Source organism: Anopheles funestus, chromosome 2RL (genome assembly GCF_943734845.2).
Source record: "Anopheles funestus chromosome 2RL, idAnoFuneDA-416_04, whole genome shotgun sequence".
NCBI classification, from domain to species: domain Eukaryota; kingdom Metazoa; phylum Arthropoda; class Insecta; order Diptera; family Culicidae; genus Anopheles; species Anopheles funestus.
The window spans coordinates 25,168,525-25,193,542 of NC_064598.1; the positions used below are offsets into that span (position 1 = coordinate 25,168,525).

Sequence of the window (25,018 nt, forward strand, 5' to 3'; positions counted from 1 at the left end):
GTTGGCACAATGAGCTACTGATAGTTTTATCATAGTTTTTACAAAACTTGTTAAATATCTATTCTATAGCATGAACTCCTAGATACTTTAAAACATAATGTAGGTCTTTGTTTGTTTTGTTAAAAAGCGCATAAAATATAAAACAATGTTGATTGCATCGTTCTACGAAAAGGATAACAAACATCACAGGAAATAAATTACAATCATATAAATATTCAACATAAAATATTAAACCTAACACCCCATTACAATAGTTGTACTGGAAGCAGCTTGTTTCCCCTTCTCCATATTCCCGAGAGTGTCACAAAGAAATTACAGGAAAAGAATTATAAATTCAGTAAACAAAATTTGCATTAATTAAAACCACAACATAAACGGATTTATCAACTATACGCACCATGTTGATGTCACTCTAGTTCACTTTAGTTTCAGCTTACGTCCGGAATTTGTTAAATATGTATTTTTTGGGTTTATCATAAACAACAGATTTGGCAAGCTGTTACTGTATTTTAAATTATGCTACATCAATATTGTAAGATAGAGTTACAAAAGGCATTTTGAATTTGAAAAAAAATAACATCGAGTACAACAATTTACAATTTCTTAGCGTGGGAAAGCTCACAATTTGCTACAAAAAGACAAAAAAAAGTAATACAATTAAGAGACTAATGTGGTTAACCTTCTGTACATTCGGAAGACTATCAACACGATGCAAAACCGGAAGACTTTTCGTGCCTAACGAAGTGTCGATTAATTTTGTTAGACTTGGAGCATGATCTTTATCGCGCCTGCCGTCGGTCGACCCGGAACGATTGGTCTTACGAAGAAGTTCTGCATTGGAGCATATAAAATGGACACAGCCTATAGGGCACATTGTAACAGGGTATCTAGACATACACCGTTGAATCACTTCATCGCATACATATACATCAAGAGCTCATATACTAAAAATGCATCCTCCTTCGGGCAGCATTTTAGCCAACAACTAAATTGAGAACCTTTTGCAAGAAGACTTTACCTCGTGGTATCACAGCTAAAATTTAATTACCACAAGGGAGAAGAGCTTTCATTCACTGCTAAATGCCATTAACATTGTAATAAAGCAAAATGGAAGTGGCTTTTTTTGCGTTGGAAGGGACAGATAGAACAGACTACCGTTTATCGAAAGATCCAACTAGTGTCGTGCACGTAAATAACGCGATGTAGGGAGTGTTCGGAAAATATCGGTGTAGAAATGATACGAAAGTTTAAGTAGAAGTTATTTAGAAACTCAAACAAATTAATTCACTGCATGTAATAAGCTTTAAGGGTAGTTAAGTGATAGCAAAACCTATGTCCTTTAACATCTTTTTTAAATTTTGTATCCGTCTTTTCACTCCAACTTGTAAGACCGCTTTGAATTCAAGCTGTTCTCCAACAATCCATAGAACTATTTCTGTACAATATGTGTGCTGTATAAAGCTTTTTGAAGTAAAAAAATACACACACAAGTTATGGCTTCTTTCTCATCCAGATGAAAAACTTTACAGGCCCTAGTAACTCTGGTGCCTCATATACACACATACGAAAAAAACCCTTTTCTATAGCCATTCTTTGTTGTCTTGCTTTCCATTGCACCGCACGCTTCACTTTCAACGCCGTTGCTTTTGAAGTGAGCGGATTTATTGTACTCCTGGGAGCCGCTGTTCAGAATAGGCCGCACCCGAAAGCAATCCAAAAAGCTGTCCTTCTAGAGTGGTGTAAAAAATGGCGATGAGTCTCGGTTTCGTGATGGGATTTCGTACCCGAGCATCCGGCAAGAGCGGTTCACATCACCGAAACCTGATTGACGGGGTGGGTGAGGTTATTCCGGCCAGAGGAACACATCTCACCATGGTTCCAATTAGTGCCGATGGAGGGTTTTGTGTGTTGGCGTTGTTAAATTGGACCACTCGGTCCGGATGTCGCTTCTTCAAGCGTAATTCTTGACCACTTCCGAGTAGCTGTTAGTGGTTGGGACATTTTTTTCTTACAGTCAGGGTAAGAAAATAAAGCGAAAAGCGAAAGCTTCCGGAATGAGGTAAAGAAAACTACTTTCCTCACTATAAATGTCGTCATTATCGACCGGTTAGTAACGGTAACCGGTCGCGCATTACTGTTCGGTCACATTAAGTGATGTTTCGCTGTATGGAAGATCCCAAGCAGACAACTTTTGCCGTACGACATTTGGGCATTTTTTTACTGAAGAGCGTCGAAGGAAGCGAATTTTGAACAGTTATTTGAAGAGCACCAGAAAAAAATGCGAGACATCTTATGGATACAACTTAGTCCTAACCTTTGGCAGCTTAACTGCCAACCCGGACGTACTTTATCGTTGCTCGTATCCATAAAGTTTTCCGCCAGGATTAGCTTCGACAAGCTGTTATAGTCTGTCGATTTTTTGCTGGGAGAATATTCCTTGCATCCTTCAAGAGCACCAGTTTCTTACAACAAAACACTTTAAATTAAACTTTTCACCGAGACCCCGGGTATTGTGCCGTGCGGTACAGAAAGACACGAGCAAAATCTTTTATGAAGCATATACGACTCGTTAGAAGTCTTCATAAGCACCAAAAGCACATCCGCCTGCAATATGGTGAAGGGTTCGGTTCCGTATTTTATGGAGTTTATTGTACAGCTGTTACCAATACCCTGTGACATGTGTTTTGCAAATTAAAACATGCTGTTTGACTTGAATGCTGTGAGAAATGTATCGTTTCCTTTACAGTTAGAACTTGCTGAGTATGTAATAGTTTTGTTGGACTATGTAATAGTTAATCGACGGATATTAAAAAACGTACGATATCTTTAAGAAATTCACCAAAAACCATGTTGATAACGAAATTGCCTTCCAGCAGATTTTTTTTGTCAGTTCATGGAAAACATTTCCAACAGCTTATTTCCGCTCACTCTAACTAGTCTGACGACCCAGACGATCAAACGGATCAAACTGCTTACACTCCCTACCCCCCGGACTCAGTTGTTCGTTTCCGGTGATGCAGACGAGATTGTCCTTTGGGAGTTTATCATGATTTATCGTTTCTGGACTGTACACCGGGCACTAACGCGTATTGGTGGTGATTTGATTTCACATACTTCTTGCACTAACGAATTTCTCTCTATTTTCTCCCTCTCTCTCTCTTTTATCCAAACTTCCAACTCCCAAGCTATCGGTCGGTGTGGAGGATGGTGTGCTGGCAGCCTACAACACGGACTTTGAGCTACAGTTTGAGCACAAGCTGAAATACATTCTCGGTTATTGCAGGTACGTAAAGGTGCTCCCCAGAGCCCATAGAGTTGATGGTGTTGAGCGTAATGAATGGAATGATAGCAATCGTTTGAATTAACCCATTTCTTCGTTTTTTTTCTTCTTCTTCTTTCGCTTTCCATTTCCATTGCCCACGACAGAGTGATCGTTAAGCAGGAAAAGAGCAAAAAGAATTCGGACTTTCTCATACCGAAAGCGGCCAGCACACGACCACAACCGGTTACGATCGGTAACGACAGTGTGGCGGAAATCTTTGGACCCGAGTTTGGGCTGGTATATCTGCTGAAAAATCCCCAGGACCCACTGCTCCACATACACTTTTATGAGTGCGAAAAGTATGAACAGGTACGTCTTTCTATCTATAAATAATACTCTTTTTTCTTTAGCAATTTTTCTCGTCTTAAAGTGAATTTAAGTAGAAGAAATTCTTCCAAAAATTATTGACCGTCCAGGAATGGGGAAAACCATCCATGCCCTTGGCAATGATAGTAAATGAAAAGGTCAGTGTTTAGGGCGCTTGTTGCACAGTTGCCCTTTAACAAAGCTCCCAATTTGATACACGCACCCAACGCGACCCAAAAACTTCCCGAGAATGTCCCGCCAGACGTCGTTTTTGGAACGGAAAGACACGCACCCGAACATTCCAGGATTTAATAGCCTTTTTGGTACGGTGCTTTCACTTACTTTTGCGGTACCCGTGCCGAAGGTGTGCGCTAAGTGCACTAACATTAAACCGGAAACTATCGGTCCGTGCCGGCACGTGCTTTTCACGTTGTTGGATCGTTAACCAACCAGCTATGGTAAAGCTTCACCGGTCACCGGTGCTAATGATACATAGCGCGTAACATTCTTGGGACGTACATTTAGCGGTAACCCCTATTCGTATGTTAATTATCTCATTAGGTGAGCTTGTCTGTCCCTCTACAATGCTGAAAGCGTGTTGATCCAGCTGTCAAAATGCCGTAAATGTGTTGACCAGGGCTGGAAGATAATGTTCCAGCCACACTCCCGTGTAGTCCGGTTTGGTGAATTGCTTTATTAAGCGAAGGGTAAAGATCAATTTTCCAGCACGACCGGTTAAAGCATCCGGTTGTATCAGCAGATTTGCGGTTTACGATTCACTACACGTTTACAGTAGTGGTTGCAATGTTAAGAGTATAACCTTACCTTATTAAGGACTATTGTTAATATGGTGGTCACGACAAAGCAGGTTTTTTAACGCCATATTGATAATATTGCTTTACGCTAGCGTCCAGTAGGGGGCGTTCACAATCAACGAATGAAAGCCAGACAGAGCGGCAGATCGTGTATCAACTGTCGCGTAGGTTGTGTTATATTTTTCACCCCTCCCCAAAAAGCAGGAGATTTACCCAACAAAGTCAACAGTGCCGTGGTACATTCGTCTTCCATAGGCATTGAATCCAGTCGTTACGGTGATAATGAATAATGTTCTACCGTTTGCGTAAACGGTTCTCGAATAGCTACGGTCATCGAACGTGGGTACGTTTATCTATCTTACCTTACCGGTGACAAAGAAAAATCCGAATAAAACGATACCAGGCCCAACACGGGCAAATCATCAAAAATGCCAATCGGCACGAAATTCAGCTTTGCTTTGCGTGACTACCGTGTACTCTGTTTTGACGTAGTCAACTTCACCACCACCGTTCGTGCCAGTACCCAGACGTCCCCTCCCCAAAACACGCGTTTGGCTTTTCGCGTTTATTATACAAACGGTCACCGGGAGGGAATATAGACACGGAGCAGAGATATCCACAGTCCGCTTGAAGTGGTTTCAGTACCGTGATTTGTGATATCGTGAAGCATGAAGCCACACCGGCGAGCTTCTAGGGGAGCTAATTCGCCTCTGCGTGACTTAGAACTTTTCCGTTTTTTTTACTGAGTTCCCGCGTGAGTTCCCCACAAAACAGTGGGGGATGGATGGGTTTTTGTTGTTGTTTTGTTTGGAATGACGTAGAGATGCTACGCAAAATGGTTGCAATAAATTTGACCAGCGATCTGCGCGGGGTGCCTTCGTTACTTTGTGTGTCATTCTGTACACTGGCCGCTGATAATAAGTTAGCCAATCATCACAACACGCAGTAACAGCAGTAAGCGAATTGAAACCTTGATTGTTCACCGCAATTGATGCCATAAAGCTTCCCAGTTGTGTTACTTTTCGTGCACCGTCACAAATTGTGCCCCCAATGTCCTTGGGGGTTTGAAAGGTGGGAAACTTTAAACCCGTGCCAAATTATTAGCTTTGTGTGTCATAACGTTGCAGGTGTAATTGGAAGAATGGGCCACAACATGCAACAGGCTTTGGAACGATCGTGTATCATTTATCCAATCTGACCCCATTTCTTAGGCGCTAGCATTGCAAGAGTTTGATTTGAGATTACAATTGTATTAATGTTTTGATGAAATCCACAAAAGTATAGACATAAGTGAGTAAAAATTCACATTAAAATTCAGGTTCTTGAGCTTAAGTGATAATTTGGTTGCCATTTCTGAACGCTTTTCAAGTAAAAGTGAAATATTTAGAACTAGCTGTGGAATTTTTCACACTTTTTTATCTTCTTCTATTGCGCGTTCTATTTATGTTCTAAAATAAAATTTATTCTGTAAGACTTTGTTTTTTTAATTAACACATCCGTCATGGCGGAAAAGCAATGCAACGATAAATTAATTGAGATAGTTGAGACAGTAAGTAAAGATCCCAACTAATCCATTTAATCTTGAAAAGAATCTAAAAATGGTTCTAATTTTCATCCCAAAAGCCCTGTACTGCGAGGTGAACGACACGATCATGCAAAGAATTAAAAATAAAATCTTCTTAATTAATTTTCACCATTTTTTTCCACTCATTTCCACCGAAACGCACGTGCTTTTGCCCCGATGGTGAATTCCTACTCGCACTATACAGTTTTCACCATGCGAAAGAAAAATAATTTATGAGAAGATGGTGAATATTGTTGCTTCACAACATTTTTCTCACACCGTAAGTGAGTAATTTTCCTCAAGTGAGTAAACTCCCCTCGTATGGGAGAAAAAAGAAGTAACACATTTAAACAATACAATACATAGGAAAGCAGCAAACATAGGCCGCTTTTGCATCCGCCAACACAATCACCATCGATGGTCCGAAGTTGACCATCGATCGTTGCCACTCTATACACATGCGATACATATGCAACACACGCAGTCGGCGCATGATGACGGTTTTGGGTTGTCTTTTCGCGTTCGCGCTCTTGGGCATGCATCGCAACCCCCCCGGCATACCATTTGCACCGTTTCATCAATCGTCATCCGTCACCAACACACCGACCGAAACGGGTGTAGCAATTTGACAGCTGCCCAGCTTCAGACGATCGTGTCAACATCGGGAAGATCGTTTTGCGGTTCGGTTTCGGCCTTTCTTTCCGGATGTGCCGTACATGTCAGTCGTAATTTTCCTACCGAACCTAACGCATTGAAACGCTGAACTGTCTGTTCCGGAAGTCGGACGAAAATGGTTCCGCAAGTGGAAAAATAAACGTGAAAGCGAACAAAGTAAAAACTCGGCGCGAAAGTACAAAACAGCCAACAACCGCAACTGTTCGAGTGTGTTCGATTGGTAACAGAGATACCGAAAAAGAACCAAGAAACGAAATTTGCCTTCGGGGCACATTCGAAGTGAACGTGTGTCGGAAAAATAATCTAATCGAGGCGAAAAGTTTTGCCCAACGGAAATGCTCCAATAACTGTGAAAACCGGTGGAAAAGTTGTGGATAATAATGAGTTAGTGTTAGTGCCAGCCGGTCTGTTAGATCTGTGCTAATGCTTTAACTTTAACGCGGATAAAACTAATCACGCTAAGTGCGTTTTGCTGCACGGTTTGGGCCGCGTTGTCCTTGAGAGTGTTTTCGGTGTCACCTGTTACGAAACGAGCGGTGAAGTGTTGATTCTGTTCACTTCCTTCCGGCGATTACCATTTGGTGCGCTTGTTTCACTTGGCTAGTGAACTGAAGCATAATTTATCCATTGCCTTTAATAGGACCGTTTTCTTCGCTGTTGGACTTCGTTAAGATTAATTTGAATCCTAACAGTATAATCACTTATTGTTGTGGTTGTTTTGTTTTCGAAACAATCTATGTACTTCTGGTAATCATTTTTTTTTTATTTTGCTCCAACTTTGCCACCCAAAACAATGTAACGAACCTCATCTCCATTGAGACACAGCTCAGATCTTGGTGATCGATTTTGTATGTGAGCGTGGGTTGCTTACGTAGGGGGTTTGTCTATTTATTTTTTTTCGTTTCCCCTTTTTCATCCACACGAAACAGAGAATTATTTTTAAACAAACTCAATTAAATCAGGCCAACACTCCGCCGTGTGTTGACTTTTTTCTTCTCTGCGTATTTACTGAACACGGTGCAAAAGGCGAGCTAGTTGTGTTTGATATTCCAAAACGATGCGTTTTTTGAATTGAGTATTTTTCTTAAAACAATTGATCAAAATAATACTTCACTTTAATGTGTGCTGGTACGGCAAAAAACAATTAATCGTTTGTCGTAACGAAACGTCTCTCGAACGTGCGTGGCTTTCATTATTTCGCTTCTCACCACACGCAGGAAATTTTGAAGGAAACCATCCATCACTGCTCGATAGTATCTGACAATCGGTAGCTCATTTGTCCGCTTCTTGGCTAATTCAACTTCAATTCTTGGCCATTCAACTTGAACGTTACTTTAGAACGCTAAACCCTACGTACAACCGTGCGGACATACGAACTGGTCCAAGTCAACCCACCAGGCAGCCAACATCGCAAACATCGACCAGGCGCGGCCTTTGTTCAATATACAAATTGAACGTACCATCGTCCGTGCGCGCGTCGTACAATTTGCTTCCCCGTAACGAACACCGCACACAGCGCAGACGAGCCAGAGAAGAAGCCGTAACAAATCAAGTGCAATAGAAACGCGACCCATCGCGCCCGAAAACGATTGTGCACAGGGTAAACAAATCAATAAAATTGGCATCAACTTACCCAGCAGTGCCCGGTCACCCATTGGGCGGGGAAGGGGGTTGAGTTTCGCAACGAAACGAAGCGCCAGCATGAAAGAGTGTTGCACTTAATTGGAAGCAATTGGTGCTGATTGAGTTCCGGGACGCTTTCAGTGCGAGTTTACTAAAAGGCGACAAGTGAAATACACACCTTTCGAAGGTGTGTTTGTGAATTGACCCTCTGTGGGTGTATGTGTGTGTGTGTTGTTTGAGTTATAGAAGCGAAAGCTTTTTTCCCAAAACAGCTGTTGTAACCCACTGGGCGACACAGAAGTGCTTTGTGAAACAAAAGATAAATCGAAAGAATAGAACATGTTTACCCTACCACTGTACAAGGACAACGTCATGGTCACCTCCTGGAGTGATGCTTCATCCTATCGGATGAAGAAGAACGTAAGTAGCTTCTGCAACGTCACAGCACGTGTCACTACTGGGCGCCTCCATCGTCATCCACCAGGCGTCTCCATCATCATCCACCGGGCGCCTCCATCGTCATCTACCGGGCGCCTCCATCCTGAAAAAAAATTTCCTTGCATAAGGTTAACACGCTGCTGGAGCGGACAAATCGAACAAACTACATTTCGAGGGGTGGGCAAACCACAATCGATGAACATAATAATACTGCGGTACCCACTGACGACCGCTCAGCTGCCATTTCGGGAGCAATAAAGCTCATCTCCTCTGCTTTGGGGCGCAACGAATGAACCGTCGGGGGGGAAAAAGCGGAGTTTTTTTCTCATACACATTTGCATCTTTCTTTCTTCATATGCTACGAGCTTTCCCTATCTGTACCATTTCTGTCGAAACGTTCGACTTGGTCCATTTCGCTATTAGAGAACTCTTTCACCTAATTCTACCAGATACGTAGCAATACGAATCCAAACGCAACCTCCAACCGCAGCATACAAAAAGGTGGCTGCTAAACCCTCGCAAAAAAACTGTATAATTTATTCATGGCTAATGCTTCTCGGTGTGCTCCCAGTCGGTGAGACCACGGACGTGTGAAATTCGGTCTCCGATGTGTGGTTTTCCTTCTTGTTGAATATCTTCCACCTTGGGAACCTTTTCCCACTCATCGCTCGAACCATAATCGTGTCTTATCCCGGCGAATGATAAAAAGAGATTGCTATCTCGCTTCTATTTAGTGATGTTCGACGAAAAAGGAAAAAAACACACACACCAAGCCAAAAACCGCTTGTTTAACTCATAACGTCGTCAGGAGCATGTGTGTACGTGTGTGTTTTGATGTAGAAAAAGTTGCTTACTTGAGCGGGTTTTTGGTGGCAACAATCATGCATTTGGGCTTATTTTATCATAACCAATTTATCTTTCACCATCCACCAGCGCACGAGGCTGCTTATTGCTGTCGGTATAGCGTATCAGCTGAGATGAATATTTCCGTGCAAAAAGGTTTTGGGATCGCTTTTTCATATCAAAATATTAATCCTCCAGCTCAAGCCCAGCTGATAAAGGTCGTGTGTGCGGCTCAGTGGGCTTTTGTGGGTTACCTGGAATGTTAATGAATGTTTCTTTAGCGATGGAAGCGTAATGAAAAAGCGATTTTGGGTGAATTATTGTTCAGATGGCAAATAAAGAGAGATGAAAAAAGGAATGAAGCAACAATTAAAGGAGTGTTTTAAAAATATTTGCTTTAGTGAAATAGTTCTTTTTTCACTAGTTCCATGTTTTTTTTGTTTTAAATAAGAAAACCATATGAAAAACAATAAGCATTTAATTTGGATTCGGATTAAACTATTCCTCCTGACACGAATTCCGTTTTGCTAAATAAGCAATTGTGCAACAAAGCGTTCTACTGAAAGGATTCTTTCTATGTTCCTTTTTTTAGTCTACCAAAAAAGGGTCATAGCACTTTAGCTAGACGGAAACCATCGTCTTCATTACGAGCTTGTCAGTCAAAATGTCAGCCAGCAGAAGTACGCTGCGAGAGGAAGGGAGGTGGGCAAATTATTTACACCCCCAACATGCCTTCCCCCGGCCCTCCTCACCCAAGTCATCGTTTTATGATTAAGACGCGTTCTAATGGATTTGTACGATTGTGCTGCGGCGTTGGAATGCTTTGTGTCTTTATAATTTCCTTTTCTTTGATAATGTTTCGCACTCTATTGTGCATTCCTATGGCACATCTCTAGCATGTGGTATGGGTTTCTCACTCGCTTCACTGAATTCGTTTTCTCCTGCCAGCAATTATGCTCACGAAATATCACGAAATTCTTGTCCGGGGTGTGAAAGCAACGAGCAACTAGCAATACGCTTAATCCGTTGCTTTCCTGTGGTACAAATGCAGTATGGACACATACACAGAGCAACTAAATACATTTCGTTCGAATTACACAAACCACTTGGTGGAGGTGTACTGGTTCGCCCGAACAGACGAACGAACAAACGTTAAGGATTATCGCGCAGTACGGCCGCTTGATGGTGCCTTGTTGTCTCCGCACGAGCTACACAGCAGACACCGTACACAACTACTGTAGTGAAACGGTTAACGCACACTACCATAAGCCGAGCTTGATTTCCATAAAACCTCTCGGCCATGTTGTGATGCAGACAATTCATTAAAAATTTAATTGTTTTCTCTACCTTATGTTTTGCATAAAATAGAAATATGATAAAAACATTACCCTTTTAGTTGTTAATATTTTACTAGGATCACAAATATTTATCGAAAGTGAATTATATTGTTTTCATTAAATGTTAATGAAATTAAATATTATGTTCAGATAAAATTTGAACTTAAGCTTCTTCAAGTATATTTATATTTAAATATATTTTATACCTTTTTGTTAAGATTCTCATGTAATAGAAAACAGTAGACTATCTTTGCACATATCTCTTTATTTTTATATTTATTTAATATTATTCACATTTATTTCATTCTAAATATAACTGAAAAAAATTAACAAAAGAAAGAAAATAATTTTACAGCAAGGTGTTCCAATTTTCGATCATACAACTTAAAATAAATTAAAAAAAATTGTTCACTTGTTCTGCAAAAAAGTACCATGGGGAAAAACCCCCTCCTGGCAAGTGATAAGGACAATTTTATTGATTCTACAAGAAAAACAATAAACCTGTCACCATCGTGCTTTTCTTGTTTGCTCTGAACTGAACGGTCAGTTCCTATTGCGGTTTTTTTTGTCTGTGCTCTCCGATTGCATTAAGGATCGCTTTTGCTTTTTGGGCTGCACGGTGCCGGAACATTTCCGATCTAAAAATAATGATCTCACCTTCGTAAGCTTTTACGTCCGACATCGAGAAGTGCTTTTATCTGTTACACAGAACGTTACAAGTGCTCATTTAGATCGGTATCTTGATTTCTCGCGTCGCAAATCTCGATTTAATAGCACTCGGAAGATGTTCGGAACAGTGCTGGCTCCGGAACGTGGCTGATGATGAGTGTTGTGTTACCGGGGTAAGATTAAACCAGTACAAGTGGTATTTCAATGGTGTTTGCAAACAAACAAGAAAATGTTTACCTTTCTAAGCTGTTGAGCTGTTGGTGGAAAAGAAATGTCTATTGATTGACCAAAGCAAAGGTGAGGTCAGGTTATGTAATATTACGCTAAAAACACGATTAAATGTTCATATTCACATTGCACACTATATTGTAGAACAATTATTCTTACCTTGTTAACCATAATAAAAATTAATAAAACTTCCTGAGACATACACGCAACGAAGGGGGAACCTAAAAAACTGGATTTATATTAATGAACCTTGGTGGATGTCGTTCTTCACCGAGTTTAAAGCTTGTTTCGCTCGCTCGAGAAGATCAGCTTGACCGTTTTGCTTTGAAAAGAGAAAAAAAGTTTTATTCAACAACAAAGGAGCAGGAAAGCGAACCTAAATCTCTGGTGATATTTTTTTTTCTTTTCGCAATTATTAATTTGGAAACTTGCCTTAATTAACGGCTTATGTACAATCGGATAAAAAAGAGGCGACAAGAGGCTAGCTGGTAGTTCATTATTCTTAGCAGGTAATGGGAAAAGTTGAAAACACTTCGCTTTACTGTGAAAAAGTTTTTTTCCCTCCATCTTTATTACGATCGATTTTAAATCTATTGAAAATTTGAAAATTTGTTAGAACATTGACACTTTGTGCTATAGTTTAGTCAACTTAAGTTTGAATTAAAATTGATTATAAATTATTTACATTAAAATTTAATTAACAAGCTGTAAAACTTTTCCTCTCTTGACAATTGTTTTGCTTTTAATTGATTTTTAAATTGTTTTAATTTCACCTTTAATTTGTCTGCTTGCCAATGTCACTGCAGCATAATTTGTTTATAAATGTTACCGTCGAAAAATGACCTCACCGGTCGCATTACTTAGGGTGACCCTTTTTCACCAAACTACCTGACGTTGGGGGGTGCTGACTATTAAAAGCGAATCTACAATTCATAAATGTACCCGTTGGTGTTGTAAGCAAACTCTTATTTTTCTGCTTCGAATTTTCTACCCATTACATATAGTAATTTCACCACATCATCATACCATCACCATTAGCCACCGTCAACTGGGCAATAATTGAGGTCAGAGACGGTTTCAGGGGAGCGAGACGGAGAGCGTGGGAAACTTAGCATAGAAAAAAGCCTCCATTTGCAGCATTTTGATCGACACCGTCATAACTAAACACATACGTACACATACGTTACGTAGAGGTTGTACAGAAGTAATCCTAGCAATATTAAATATTGACTGACCCGTGGTAATACACCGCTGATCCTGATGGGGAGGGTAATTTTACCGAACGTTACTCGAAATCTTCATCAAATTCGCTTCGGAACGGCACATGAACCAGCTGCTCCTGCTGGAAGCTATTAGGAAAACGTTCTAGCCCCTGCTTGCCATCATATCCCGAACTCACATCCACCGGTGTATCACTTCCGGTGTTCCGTGCCAAACCTGAGTGTCCTGCAAAACCGGGAGATACGGCCATTTGCGAATGATGAAAGCTTCCAGAATTGGAGGGCAAGAGTGCTAAAAATAAATGGACATTTTTTCTACTCTATTTTTGCTCGCAATCTCCTGCCCCAACAAATGGACCTTTATCCCCGGGTACGGTAATGTGTGTGGGCTCGTGCATGATTGATTCGCTTGAAGGATCTGTACGGATGGGGATGGATGCGGCCTGTTTCCTGAACGTTTGGAACGAATCCAGCTGATGGTCCGAGTCCGGGAGAGGACTTTCACTGTGGCTTGAACTACCAGTTCCCACAAATAAGGCAAAACAGCAACCGATCACACATATGAAGACACACAAACACATTTGCACATAAATAAGGCTATCCATAGCCGTTTTTTCGCACAGGGAGATGGTAAATTGAATGAACGATATCAACGCAAAATCGGAATTTAATTTCATTTCATCCGTACGCACGTAGGTGAAGTGGATCCCGAAATGGAAGGTGAACCACACGTGGATCGTGTTTTATTTGCTGCTGTGGTTGTACAGGGTTGATGGAGAGCAAATATAAGTTTTTTTTAATACTTTCCGGTTTATACCCTAAGGAAAAGTTTCTTCGTGTGATGAAACTTTAAAACGCATTTTTGCAAAGTGTTTATCCAACCAAATAAAAACGGACGCCTAATCTTAGACCACACGATGTGGTTCTTTTGTTTTGTCAACAATAAAACAGTTTCCATTGTGGTTAGTTTTTTGCTGTTGTGTAGCTTAAGCGTAGAGAAAGAATTAAGAAGATAATGTTGGAAAAGAAACATTTTTTTCTTGACTCAATTATTCTTCATGGAAATTCTTACCTAACCGTAGGCTATACTTAACAACTCTTGAGATGACAGGTCGCTTCCCATGGGACAAAGTCCTAAAGGACTGATGGTAAGTGTGTCTGGCTTAAGACTGAAAGTTCTTTCTTGACCTGATGCTAAAGCGGTGCGAATCATGTCCTTATCACTTGATCCGTAGAACTTGATGGAGTTTTTATTGGTAGAATAAAAAAGAGTTGCATCCTAGGTATTTCTGATATTATAAAAGTCATCTCTTTCACATTATTGTCAACTCTCTTGTAGCATTGTAGTTTAATCTAATTCAGTGTTTTAGTAATCATCTCGGGATGTTTTTTTCTATATAATTTATATGAAAAGAGAAATAATTCGTTCCACACCGGAACATTTTTCAATCAAGACACTTAAGCAACGATTTAAAATAAATCAATCCGAACACCTTTTAGTTCAAGTTCTTCGGTAGATGGGTCTTTTATATGATTCGATAGAAGCTCTCCGATGTTGTAGCTTTCAATCCCAAATTTTTGGCTGAATTGGCTAAAGTCTTAAGGGCATAAATGATGGGTTCTCCAGTTACATTACGTAGCTGAGGAAATGCTGAAAATTTCATATCAGACTTTCATTAATGGTTCGACGTCTCCATTGTACAGCAAAAAAACTAATTATGCTTTTTATTTTGCTCCTTAACAATGGCATCTTTACGGCATTTAAAATTTGCTAGTTATTAGAAAAACTTATGATAGAGTACCGACCAAATGGCTTATTTCAATTTGAAGCTACACCAAAACATAAAACCAATCTAACTTAAATTATTTATTTATAATTGGTTCAATACTAATCACTTTCCATAGATAAAATCCTTGACTAATATGGTATGAATATGGTAAATATGTACATTCGCTTTATGCATTGTTAACTTGTTATAAGTTGGCTGTAAATTAATTGGCCACCTTACCTATTCAAGCTAAAGGCAAATTGTTCCAATTTAGTGTCAAAATTCATGCTTACCGTTTGTACGTGTCACTGCTTGCTCAACCAAATGAAGCAATGGAAATTGAATTTGGTCTAATTAAATCACAAGCATCTCGCGCCCGTACATCCTTGAGAAACCTTATCGTACGAGTACAATACACACCCATTGTTGGGCGATCCAATTTTCGTTCAATTTCTTCAAATGCCAAAAGATTTTCTTTACACTTTCTACCACCACACCGGCACACGGCACTACGTTATTCTTCTTCCAGGTACACGCTGACGCTTAGCTTCGGGCTTCTACTGTTGAACCGTTTTCCAGCAATAAAAGTACGTACGTTGAGCGGTTCTTTCGCGTGGTACCAATGTACGAACCATTAGCACCATCGTACAGCACGAAAATCATCTCCAAGTGTGGTACTTTAAAACACGTCACCCTCGATTGTCGTAGTGTTGCGAAAATAACTGCCGTCTGTATGTCATGCCAGCGGGTCTGAAGACGATGCCAAAGTGGAAGGTGTTTTTTCCAGAAAGTATGCAGGAAATTGTCGTACCTCGGATATTGTCATCTCATGGGAGGTTTCACCTAAGGATGAGCCTTTGTTTCAGTGCTCGGTTTAGAACGGTTTCAATGCGAAATGGCATTTTCCGCATAGTAACAGACGGATGAACGTTTTGTTGAAAATCTATTTCGGTTAAACGTACAGAATATGCACGTACCAACAAAACACGGGGGGAATTTTAAAGCGAAAATTGAGCATATTACTTTGAATTAATCATTCATCACGTTTGCGACCTTTTTACAGGGGTCGTTTTGTCGAAATGTTTGATTTCAACAATGTTCACCACATATTAACGGAGATTAGACTACATGTCTTTTCTGGCTAAACTCGTTCCGATATTCGAACGTGTTCAACTGAAGTCTAACCAGTTTTTTGGTAGAACTTACAATTTTAGCCAATAGTCTGACGAGTTTACATTAATCATATATATTTGATACATCTTTTAGGTATCAAGAATGCACGCTACCAATTAAATGAAATTTCATCCTAAAAAATGAAGAACTTCTTGTAAATAACATTGTGGAACTAATGCCGCCATTGAGCTCTAAGTGCCAGATCTCCTTAGTGAATTTTATATGACCACATTAACAATAGGAGATATACAGATATACGAGACTTTGTATACGATAGAGATATGCAAGAGATATACGAGACTTTAGTGATCTCATCAAAAGGCATCAGAACAAGTGCTCAGTGACTCACAGACAAGAAGAAGAAAAAAATACATTTTCTTCAGCCAAAAACACTTAATACTACTCAAGATGCATTCCAAAGATAATTCTTTAACATCTGAGTTTTAAAAATACTCATGTAAATACTCCTCACTGCACACAAGACAACTAAAAGCAGTAAATTAAATGCTTGCACACATATTACCATAAATGTTACTTAAAACACTCAATTTTTCAAACTCTGGAACACTCGACTGTTGGTCATCCCCCCGTACAGCAGCTTGCTCAGCAAACTTCCCAATTGTTGAACTGTAATGCCCCAATCTAAGATGCTAACTACGCAACCATCAAACCGTCGTAAGAAGAAAGTAAACATCGCTAATGTGTAGTTTGCCGCGGCAAGTCACATTAACGTGTCATCTCATGATGTGCTTCCGTGCGGGGCCAAAAATAAACGCACAACGCCTTGCACATCGAAGATGTATGTCATCGAATTGCTCGAACACTGCGGGCTGCGAAGATGGGAGAGAAGAGTAGCAACAATGTGACACCGTACAAAACCTTGCAATGGCTTTGTTTGTATCGAATGAAAATAAATGAGCTATCGGGCAATTGAAGGCAATACACTAAATGTTTGATTTACGACGATGGACGATGGATTGTTTGGGAACTGTAAACACTGCCAGAATTCTATCCTCTCTCACGTGTTTTTAGGGGTGCAACTTGCTCCCGGCATCTCGTCGATTCATTCACGCTGAGTTGTTCCCGTGTCGCTTCGACTCCCGCGAACAAAAGCCATCAACACGCCGCGTGCATGGAAAGTTGCACCGAGCAATGCATCCCCGTGCGCATATATTCACACTAACGCACGCGCACAAATACACACACACGCACCTCTGAGATAGACGCTTTGTAATGGGTTCCATCAAGCGCGGGGAGGGTTGTGAGAGGACTACTGGTGGGCGCAAAGTTTTGTATGGAGCGTACGTTAATTAAACAGCAAGCCTGTGTTTCACAGTCAACCGTTAGATGCAGTTTTGCTACAACTGCCCGTTGTGCAGTAACGATCACAAACGAACTGCAGTGCAGTTTGCGATAACAATTTTATCAAATCATTTTGTTTTTTTCGTGTGCTTTTTGGGGTTTTGTTATATTCTTGAAACTACACTACTTCGTACTTACCATTCGTCTGCGTTTTTGCGTGTGTGTAACAACATATTAAAAATGAATTGCTGGACAACACTCTGACGACACTTCTCGTGCTCTGCCTTTCTTTCCAGATGGCCGAACTGATGCAGCAGATGCGTGATCCGGCCACAATTGGTGGTGGCTCAGTGGGCAGCATACCGCAAAGTATCGTCTCCTCCAGTGCGAATCCAAACGATCTCCAGAAGGCACTCCGCAACCAGGGCATCCATTCAACGCCGGCCTCGAATCTGAAGCTTACGGAACAGATGCGTTACGCACAGCACGACAGTAGCCCAACGCTGGCGTACCATCTGCCATCTCAGCAGCACCAGGCCCATGCACATCCGCAACAGTACCAGAACGGTGGTCCGAATCGGTTGGCCACGTCGAAAAGTTATTCCGGTGGGTTAAACCATTCGACCGGTGGTGTGAACGGTCCGACCAGCAGTAGCAGCATCTCGTCCAGTCTCTCCTCACTGCCGGACATCTCGGCGAACAACTCGCAGTTCTTCGAGGTGCTGTACGTCGGCAAGATCAAGGTGTCGCACAAGCGTGTTCCCTCCACCTTCATCGATGATGCGCTGCCCAAGTTCAAGGCCTACGATGCGGAGAAGCTACGCCAGCAGCAGGAAGCCACACGCAAGGTAGGTTCATTTTATCACCTTCAATTTCGTCATCTTGCCGACGGTACCAATATATTCGCCCGTTTTGTTGCAACAGCAATCCACACCGGTCGGTGAGGAATCAGCTACCAGCACGGAAGCTGAAACCCGGCGCAATGAGTCCGACAATAGAGGCGCGGAGTCAACACCACCTGCACCGGACGATCCACCCGAAGTCTTCCAGGGTCGTCGTGTCAGCACGTTCGATATTCCTTCGAAGAAAATGTAAGTACACGCTTACGGACATTCTGTGGAACGTGGGAGGGAGCAAAAGCGTTACGAAATTAAATATCCCATCGTGATCGCTAGTGAGGGAGAGAGTGTGTGCTAGCTTCATGATCAGGTTTTTGCCGGGATCGTAGAGTCAATGAGAGGTCAAGGCAGATCACGGTCACCGCTACACTGGGTGTGATATGATGGTACACGCGTGTCGCAATGTGATACAGGAATTAGTATTAGTATCCCTTAAGTTTGTGCGCACACCCAGCCACTGGTCCGTTACCCACACCATCACAGATAACTCATTCACCTTACCCTAACCCACCCATCATCCAATTTACGTTCATCTTCAGTGAGAATGGTACCGTGGTTGAAGGCAATACATCCGGCAGTGGTAATGAACAGCCTAAAGTAGAGGAAAAGGTGCAGCAACAGAAGCTGCCAGAACCGGAACAACCGAACCAGACGGCATCGGTGGCAGCTTCCACTCGAGAGTGTGTTTCCGGTAAAGAAACAAAATCACCAACAGCCCAAGATGAGGAGTAAGTGTGGCCTGTACCATACTTTAGTTTTTACTTGTTAATTTCGCCGTTGATCAAACATTTCGATTAGCTTCACGTTTCGGTTGATCGTACCGATGCTTTGCATGGGACCCGAATGAACGCTGAGAATTCCCAAATCGAAGGGCAATTGCTGTAAAAACTGCTTCTAGTGCTGCTGATTACAAGTTTTCATTAGTTACCATTAATCGTATTATTTTACTTCATAGAAATAAGTTTATTTGTTTTACACTATGTATTTATATTTTGATGCTGTTTATTTATATTTCTTACGTATGTTTTCAGAAATAACACCGCATACATTTAATTGTCTTCCAAGTGTTTGTAGTTTTACTCATTAAAATAGAACGTACATTAGTTATTGAATGTGTATATCCAATGAAACAAATAATGTTATTAGTTAATCAAGTCAGTGTTAAATCGCTTTATAACTAATACGAATCAATACTCACGTACTTGCATGTTAGGCAGTTTTGTAGTCGTTTTTCTTATTTATTTATTTCACTCTGTTATCGATCAATTATCTCCTTAATAACGTTCGCAATGCCTTCTTCATCCTCCTTTGATAGTGCACCTGTTCGACGTGATCGTTCAGCTTCGATTGGATCGATACCGGTGGTCGAACAGAACCGAACGATGGTGTTCCTGATTGGGCAGACAGATTTGCGCCTGATCAGCCCAGACCGGAAACAGGTACTGCTGCACAAAGCGTTCCGCGATGTAGCCAGCTGCGTACATGGGTACAAAAATGCCGATCATTTCGGTATTATCTGCCGGGATGTGAACAACGATGGTTACATCGGGTACGTGTTCAAGTGTCAGTCGGAACAGGTCGCAAATGATATTGTGCAGGCGATCTCGCTTGCCTTCACGGCCTGTTCGGAACAGAAGCAGAAGGATAAGGCAGCGGCTCAGATATTCTCCTGCGAGCACTGTCCGATGCTGTGGTACCACAAGCTGTGCACCGATACCGAGGGACATAGCGACAAGAAGACCCAGTACATGATCTTCAAGCGTATCGATACAACGCTCACCGACGACGAACAGCGGCTGCTGATGGAGAAGTACCATGGTGCGGAAGAGGCCGCCGGCAGCAGCTTGGGTGAACAGAATCAATTTCTCATGATGCTATTGCGGGCCCACTGTGAGTCGAAGCAGCAGCGGCACGTACACGATACGGTCGAACATAGGGCCGAATTCTTGAATCAGTATCTCGGTGGAAGCGGTATCTTCATGAAGGCGAAACGGTCCCTTACTAGCTCGTTTGATCATCTGTTGAAAAGGCGCACTAGCAGGGATGATTTCGTGGCCGGAAGTTTGAAGGATTCGAGCTCAACCGACGAGCTGAAGGATGGTAGTTTTGAGCCGGTAACACGCGCTCGTGCATCGACGATCGGGTCCAGCCCGTCAATGGGACGGAAGAGTTCAGACATCGGCAATGGAACAACTCCACAGCTGAAGTCACCCATGATGGATATGTGAGTTTAGGGTCCGAGGAATCAAAAATTTGAATATGGATTTACTGTCAAATTCTTGTCTACTTTCAGCTTCATCAAGGTAGGCAATAGCCCCAGAGATCATAGTCATGCCGGGTCTTGGAGACAGGCAATGCTGCACCGTGTGGTAACACCGTCGAAGAACATGAAGAGTGGCCCCGAAGAATATATGTCACCGTTGCGTTCAATCGGTACACCGGCAAAGAAGCGTACCCGTGAGGAGCTACGGGAACTTTGGCGCGTAGGCATCAAGCAAACAATCATCCTCAACCGGATGGAGAAGGAGAATGCTCATCTGCAGGCACGTCAGAATGAAATAAAATCGAACGAGATACGGCGCGTTAAGCTGGAGTACGACGAGATTACGGTTTGCGATAAACGATCTGCTGAACAGTGGGATGCACTGTTGGATAATTGCACACCGAGTGCAGTCCCACCCAATCAGGCCATATTGTATCAGGCGATGAGGAATGGTGTGCCACGATCAAGGCGCGGTGAAATCTGGATGTATCTGGCAGAGCAACATGTGCACCATCATCCGGAACCGATCGATACAACCAACTTCCCGAACTTCAACACACCGTACCATGTGCTGCTGAAGAACTTAACGGAACACCAGCATGCCATCTTCATTGATTTAGGTAGGTGATGGCAAGAGTCTTAGTAAGCGAAATACAAAACGTTACAGACAACAAATTGGTTCATTTTACAGGTCGCACATTCCCGGATCATAAGTACTATAAGGATGCTCTTGGAGTTGGACAGCTTTCGTTGTTTAATCTGCTGAAAGCATACTCCATTCTTGATCCGGAGCTGGGTTACTGTCAAGGGTTAGGATTTATTTGTGCCGTCTTGTTGTTGCACGTGAGTTTACTTCTCAATTTGTGCTATTAAGGTCTTTAATTCATGCTGAGTCTTTCCATTCTTCAATTCTTCAACGAAATTTAGCTCGAAGAAGCCGATGCGTTCGAGCTGCTTAAGCATTTGATGTTCCGAAGGGAAATGCGCGCCAAATATCTACCGAACATGAAGCAGTTCCAGCTGCAGCTGTACCAACTGTCCCGGCTACTGAAGGACCACATACCGGACCTGTACGATTGGTTCGATCAGCATGACATTTCGCAAACGCTGTACGCCGCACCCTGGATACTGACCGTGTTCAGTTCACACTTTCCGCTCGGTTTCGTGGTGCGTGTGTTCGATCTGCTCTTTCTCGAATCGTTTGACGTCTTCTTTCGGTGTGCGATCGCACTGCTAGAGGCCCACAAGGAGCAGCTAATGCAGCGTGACAACTTCGAGGACATCATGAGCTATCTGAAGAATGTCATTCCCAAGATCGATGCCGATGTAATGGAGAAGGTTTTTCGGGATGTGTTCCGGCGCGATTTCTCGTGTCAGCTGATCGAATACCAGGTCGAATATAATGTGCTGCAGGAGGAGATGACTTCCCAGACCTATTACCGCGAAGGCTACAATCGGTTGAAGGAGGAACACCAGTCACTGAATACGCAGCTCCAGTTTACACAGTCTCACTTGATGCAGTTGGAAAACACTCGCCTCCTGCACCAGGAACAGATCCATTCACTACAGACGCAGGTCCTGACGCTCGAAAACACCGTCCACACGCTCGTCAGGTTTATCGAGCAAACGGTTGATGTACGTTCGGATATTGTGCTGCCGAATGAGGTGTGTCGCATTGTCCAGCAGGTTCAGGAACTTCAACAGCAGCAACAGCAACAACAGCAAAAGAAACGCTCACCAATATTCGTCGATCGTAAGATTGGCAAATCGATCTCGTTCAACAGCAATCTTGGACTGGCCCTTAACGTGCTGGAAGAAGCGAACGAACCGGACGGACCTGGAACACCGACGAAGAAGAGGCAACCCTACTTCCAGAACTCGTTCACCCAGATCCGCCAGCAGCGGGACAGTCTCTGGCTGCACAAGCTTGACGAATGTAACAGTACCAGTCCCGAGCATGGTGGAGCGAACGGTACGGGCAGTACATCTCTGTCCTCAGCCAGCATAAAGGCACTGTCCGGTAATAGTGATGATAGTGGTATAGCGACCCCGATAAGCCCACAGCTGCATGCACCGTCAACTACACCGATGGTGGCCGAAAGTCGACCGCTGGTACCGTTCGAAAACCATCCACTCAGCAGCTGTGGTGATGTGGCGGTACAGTACAACGGCACAACACAGCTAAAGACGCTGAAACCACGTTCGCAATCACGCCACGGTTCCGTCTCGTCGATCGTCAGCGAAACGAGCAACGAACCACGGCCCCAAGTCGCGACGGATCGTAGTTAACGGTCTCGCCAGGTTGCACCGAATGGGAACCACCCGGACATTACATCACGTAGAGAATAAGTGGGGAACCAATGTCGGGTACCGGGGTATCTTGTAAGCTTCCCGCGTGGGCCAAAAAACATGCGCGAGCCACATGCCAGCCGAAGTGCAACAGAGTGTGTTCAACGTCTACGTTCTTCCATCACCGGAGATGTTTCAGAACATTCGCACACGAAACCCGAACAATCTGCTCGCGATGTCCGGTCCACATATACACGAAACAGTTTCTTTCGTAATCGTGATTATCGCTGCTTACTCCCTGGCTGGAGCAGCAGACAAAAGTGTTAGAATCAAAATACGTTCCCTACCCCCTCAAAAGCACATTAATGTTGCAAATCAATTCAAGCGGAGTGGAGGAACTGTAGTGTCTCTCAGCAGCAAGAACACTAGATGGAGTTCTGGATGGAGAAATGAAGTACGATATTATCTCCTACCTGGAGAGACCAATGGAAGATTATATACTCTCGTTGCTTTCCTTTCGGCAGCTATCTTCCGGTTGATCTAGGAAGATAGTACGAAGATAGAAGGATATGAAAGATACAACAACTATTACTACTATTGATCGCTTTTTGCAAACCGCAAACAAAAATGAGAAGAAGTCACATTAGCAAAGGAGAGGACAAAGTGAAACTCATCTACAAAACTCAGAAACCAAACCCAACGCCAGTAAATGCTTCGTACAATTTTTGTGAGTGTGAAACGTAGTTTGTAGTGTTTAGTGATGATCTTAGAACCTTACTGTGCAGCCTGCTAGCTACTGTTGTTATCATTTTTTTTATTCTATTCTTTGCTAGCGATTCAACCAGGATGTCACCAACAAATTTTGTAGAATAGTATCAGCTAGATCAGCTGAAGGGGTATGGTGGGGCGGATTTGTACTTAGGAAGAGAAACAGAACCATTGCGCCTATTTGTTGGTGTATATATTTTTGGGTAATAGATGTAAAATCCTGCTTCCTATCTTGATTTTCCCTTGTTAACCTGCTCGTTTTAATAATGGCAAACAACACCAAACCACTGACAACACAACACCAAAAGCACTGAAGGAGTCTCATTGAAGATTTACTTCAATGAAGAAGTGGCCGCAAAATCTACTACTTCTCACACATACGCCAAGTTTATTAGGAAAAGGCTTCTTTCTTCTTTTTATTTTGAGGGTCTCATATATCCCTTTTCTATAGTATTTGTGTTGTTGACGGATGAAATGTAAATCGCACCCATAAAGGAAGAATATAGTCAAAAGTCCAATTTCTACGATCCCTAACTAGTGTAGAGAATTGAACCTACTCCTCGTGTAAGCGTGTTGTTGGTGTCGTCGTGCGTTCTCTGCTGTACCATTTTACCGACCATTTAACGGTTTGCAAAAAAACAAAAAAGTACCACGTTGTGGTCAAAAGTACTTCAGTGTGGACTCAGGTTCGACCTGGATCAGATCACCTGACAAGAGTTGAAAAAAAAAACAAATTCCTCCTACCGCAATCAAACATGGCGCAATAACAGAAGGGCTAGTTGTAACATTTAGCTTGTGTGCAGCACCGCTTATACCTTCGCTTACACTATAACCGATCGGGCTGGCTCGTTACGTTAGAGAAAGATAATACAACCCCACACTAAACGATTGTGCAGCGGTGAACAAACCAGCGATACGATACACTTAAGATCGCGCTGTATGATCTTCTCTATAAAATCCCTATAATATGTGAAAACATGTCTAGCTGGTTGGGCGTTTTTTCGGTATTTTTGTAACCGTAGCTTTTCGAGCTTTCTCGGGAGACCGCCCACGCTGTGTGTAATATCCAGCCAGCCTTAACACGTGGGGCATACATCTCCGTTGCTTCCCTTATCTGTTCATTGTAAATACTATCTCGTTTAGGTCAAATAGGTGTCACAGGACACCGGTTCTTACCGTATAGACTAGTATTGCGTTGTTGTTCTGTTGTTCTTCTTTAGTTGTTACATTAGTTTAATACTTATGGGCTTTCGTTAATCGGCTTTTTTTGTGTAACGCTTCACTTCATTTGGGATAGGAAAAAAAAGTCACAAAACAAATAGCTAATATATCTCTATCTACGCTTCGGTGATACAAGACAAACAGCAAAAAGCAAAAAGAAGGAAAAAAATAGACACATATATGTATAACACCACACCATCACGGCTGCATATAATTAAGCATCTGTAAGAGGTATGACAAATCGCGAAAGAAAATAAAACCCAATATATAGCTAAATATCAGTTTAAAGAAGTT

At 42.2% G+C, this 25,018-nt stretch overlaps 1 protein-coding gene across 15 annotated transcripts in view; it reads left to right on the top strand.

Moving 5' to 3' along the window:
- The window catches only part of LOC125764179 (TBC1 domain family member 4), a 28,081-nt gene extending 3,066 nt beyond the window's left edge, over positions 1-25,015 (top strand). For 5 of the 15 annotated variants that reach the window (XM_049428111.1, XM_049428112.1, XM_049428113.1 and 2 more), the window contains exons 3-11: positions 3,186-3,283; positions 3,427-3,631; positions 17,581-18,132; positions 18,209-18,375; positions 18,723-18,911; positions 19,499-20,407; positions 20,477-21,066; positions 21,138-21,289; positions 21,374-25,015. In XM_049428111.1, coding sequence (XP_049284068.1) covers positions 3,186-3,283; positions 3,427-3,631; positions 17,581-18,132; positions 18,209-18,375; positions 18,723-18,911; positions 19,499-20,407; positions 20,477-21,066; positions 21,138-21,289; positions 21,374-22,735 — 4,224 coding nt within the window. In that variant the 3' untranslated portion in view covers positions 22,736-25,015. Of the gene's footprint in view, positions 1-3,185; positions 3,284-3,426; positions 3,632-6,544; positions 7,067-7,899; positions 8,726-11,191; positions 11,890-17,352; positions 17,504-17,580; positions 18,133-18,208; positions 18,376-18,722; positions 18,912-19,498; positions 20,408-20,476; positions 21,067-21,137; positions 21,290-21,373 lie in introns of those variants that run through there. The other 10 variants (XM_049428120.1, XM_049428119.1, XM_049428121.1 and 7 more) reach the window with 10 other exon arrangements.
- Positions 25,016-25,018: the final 3 nt, after the last annotated feature.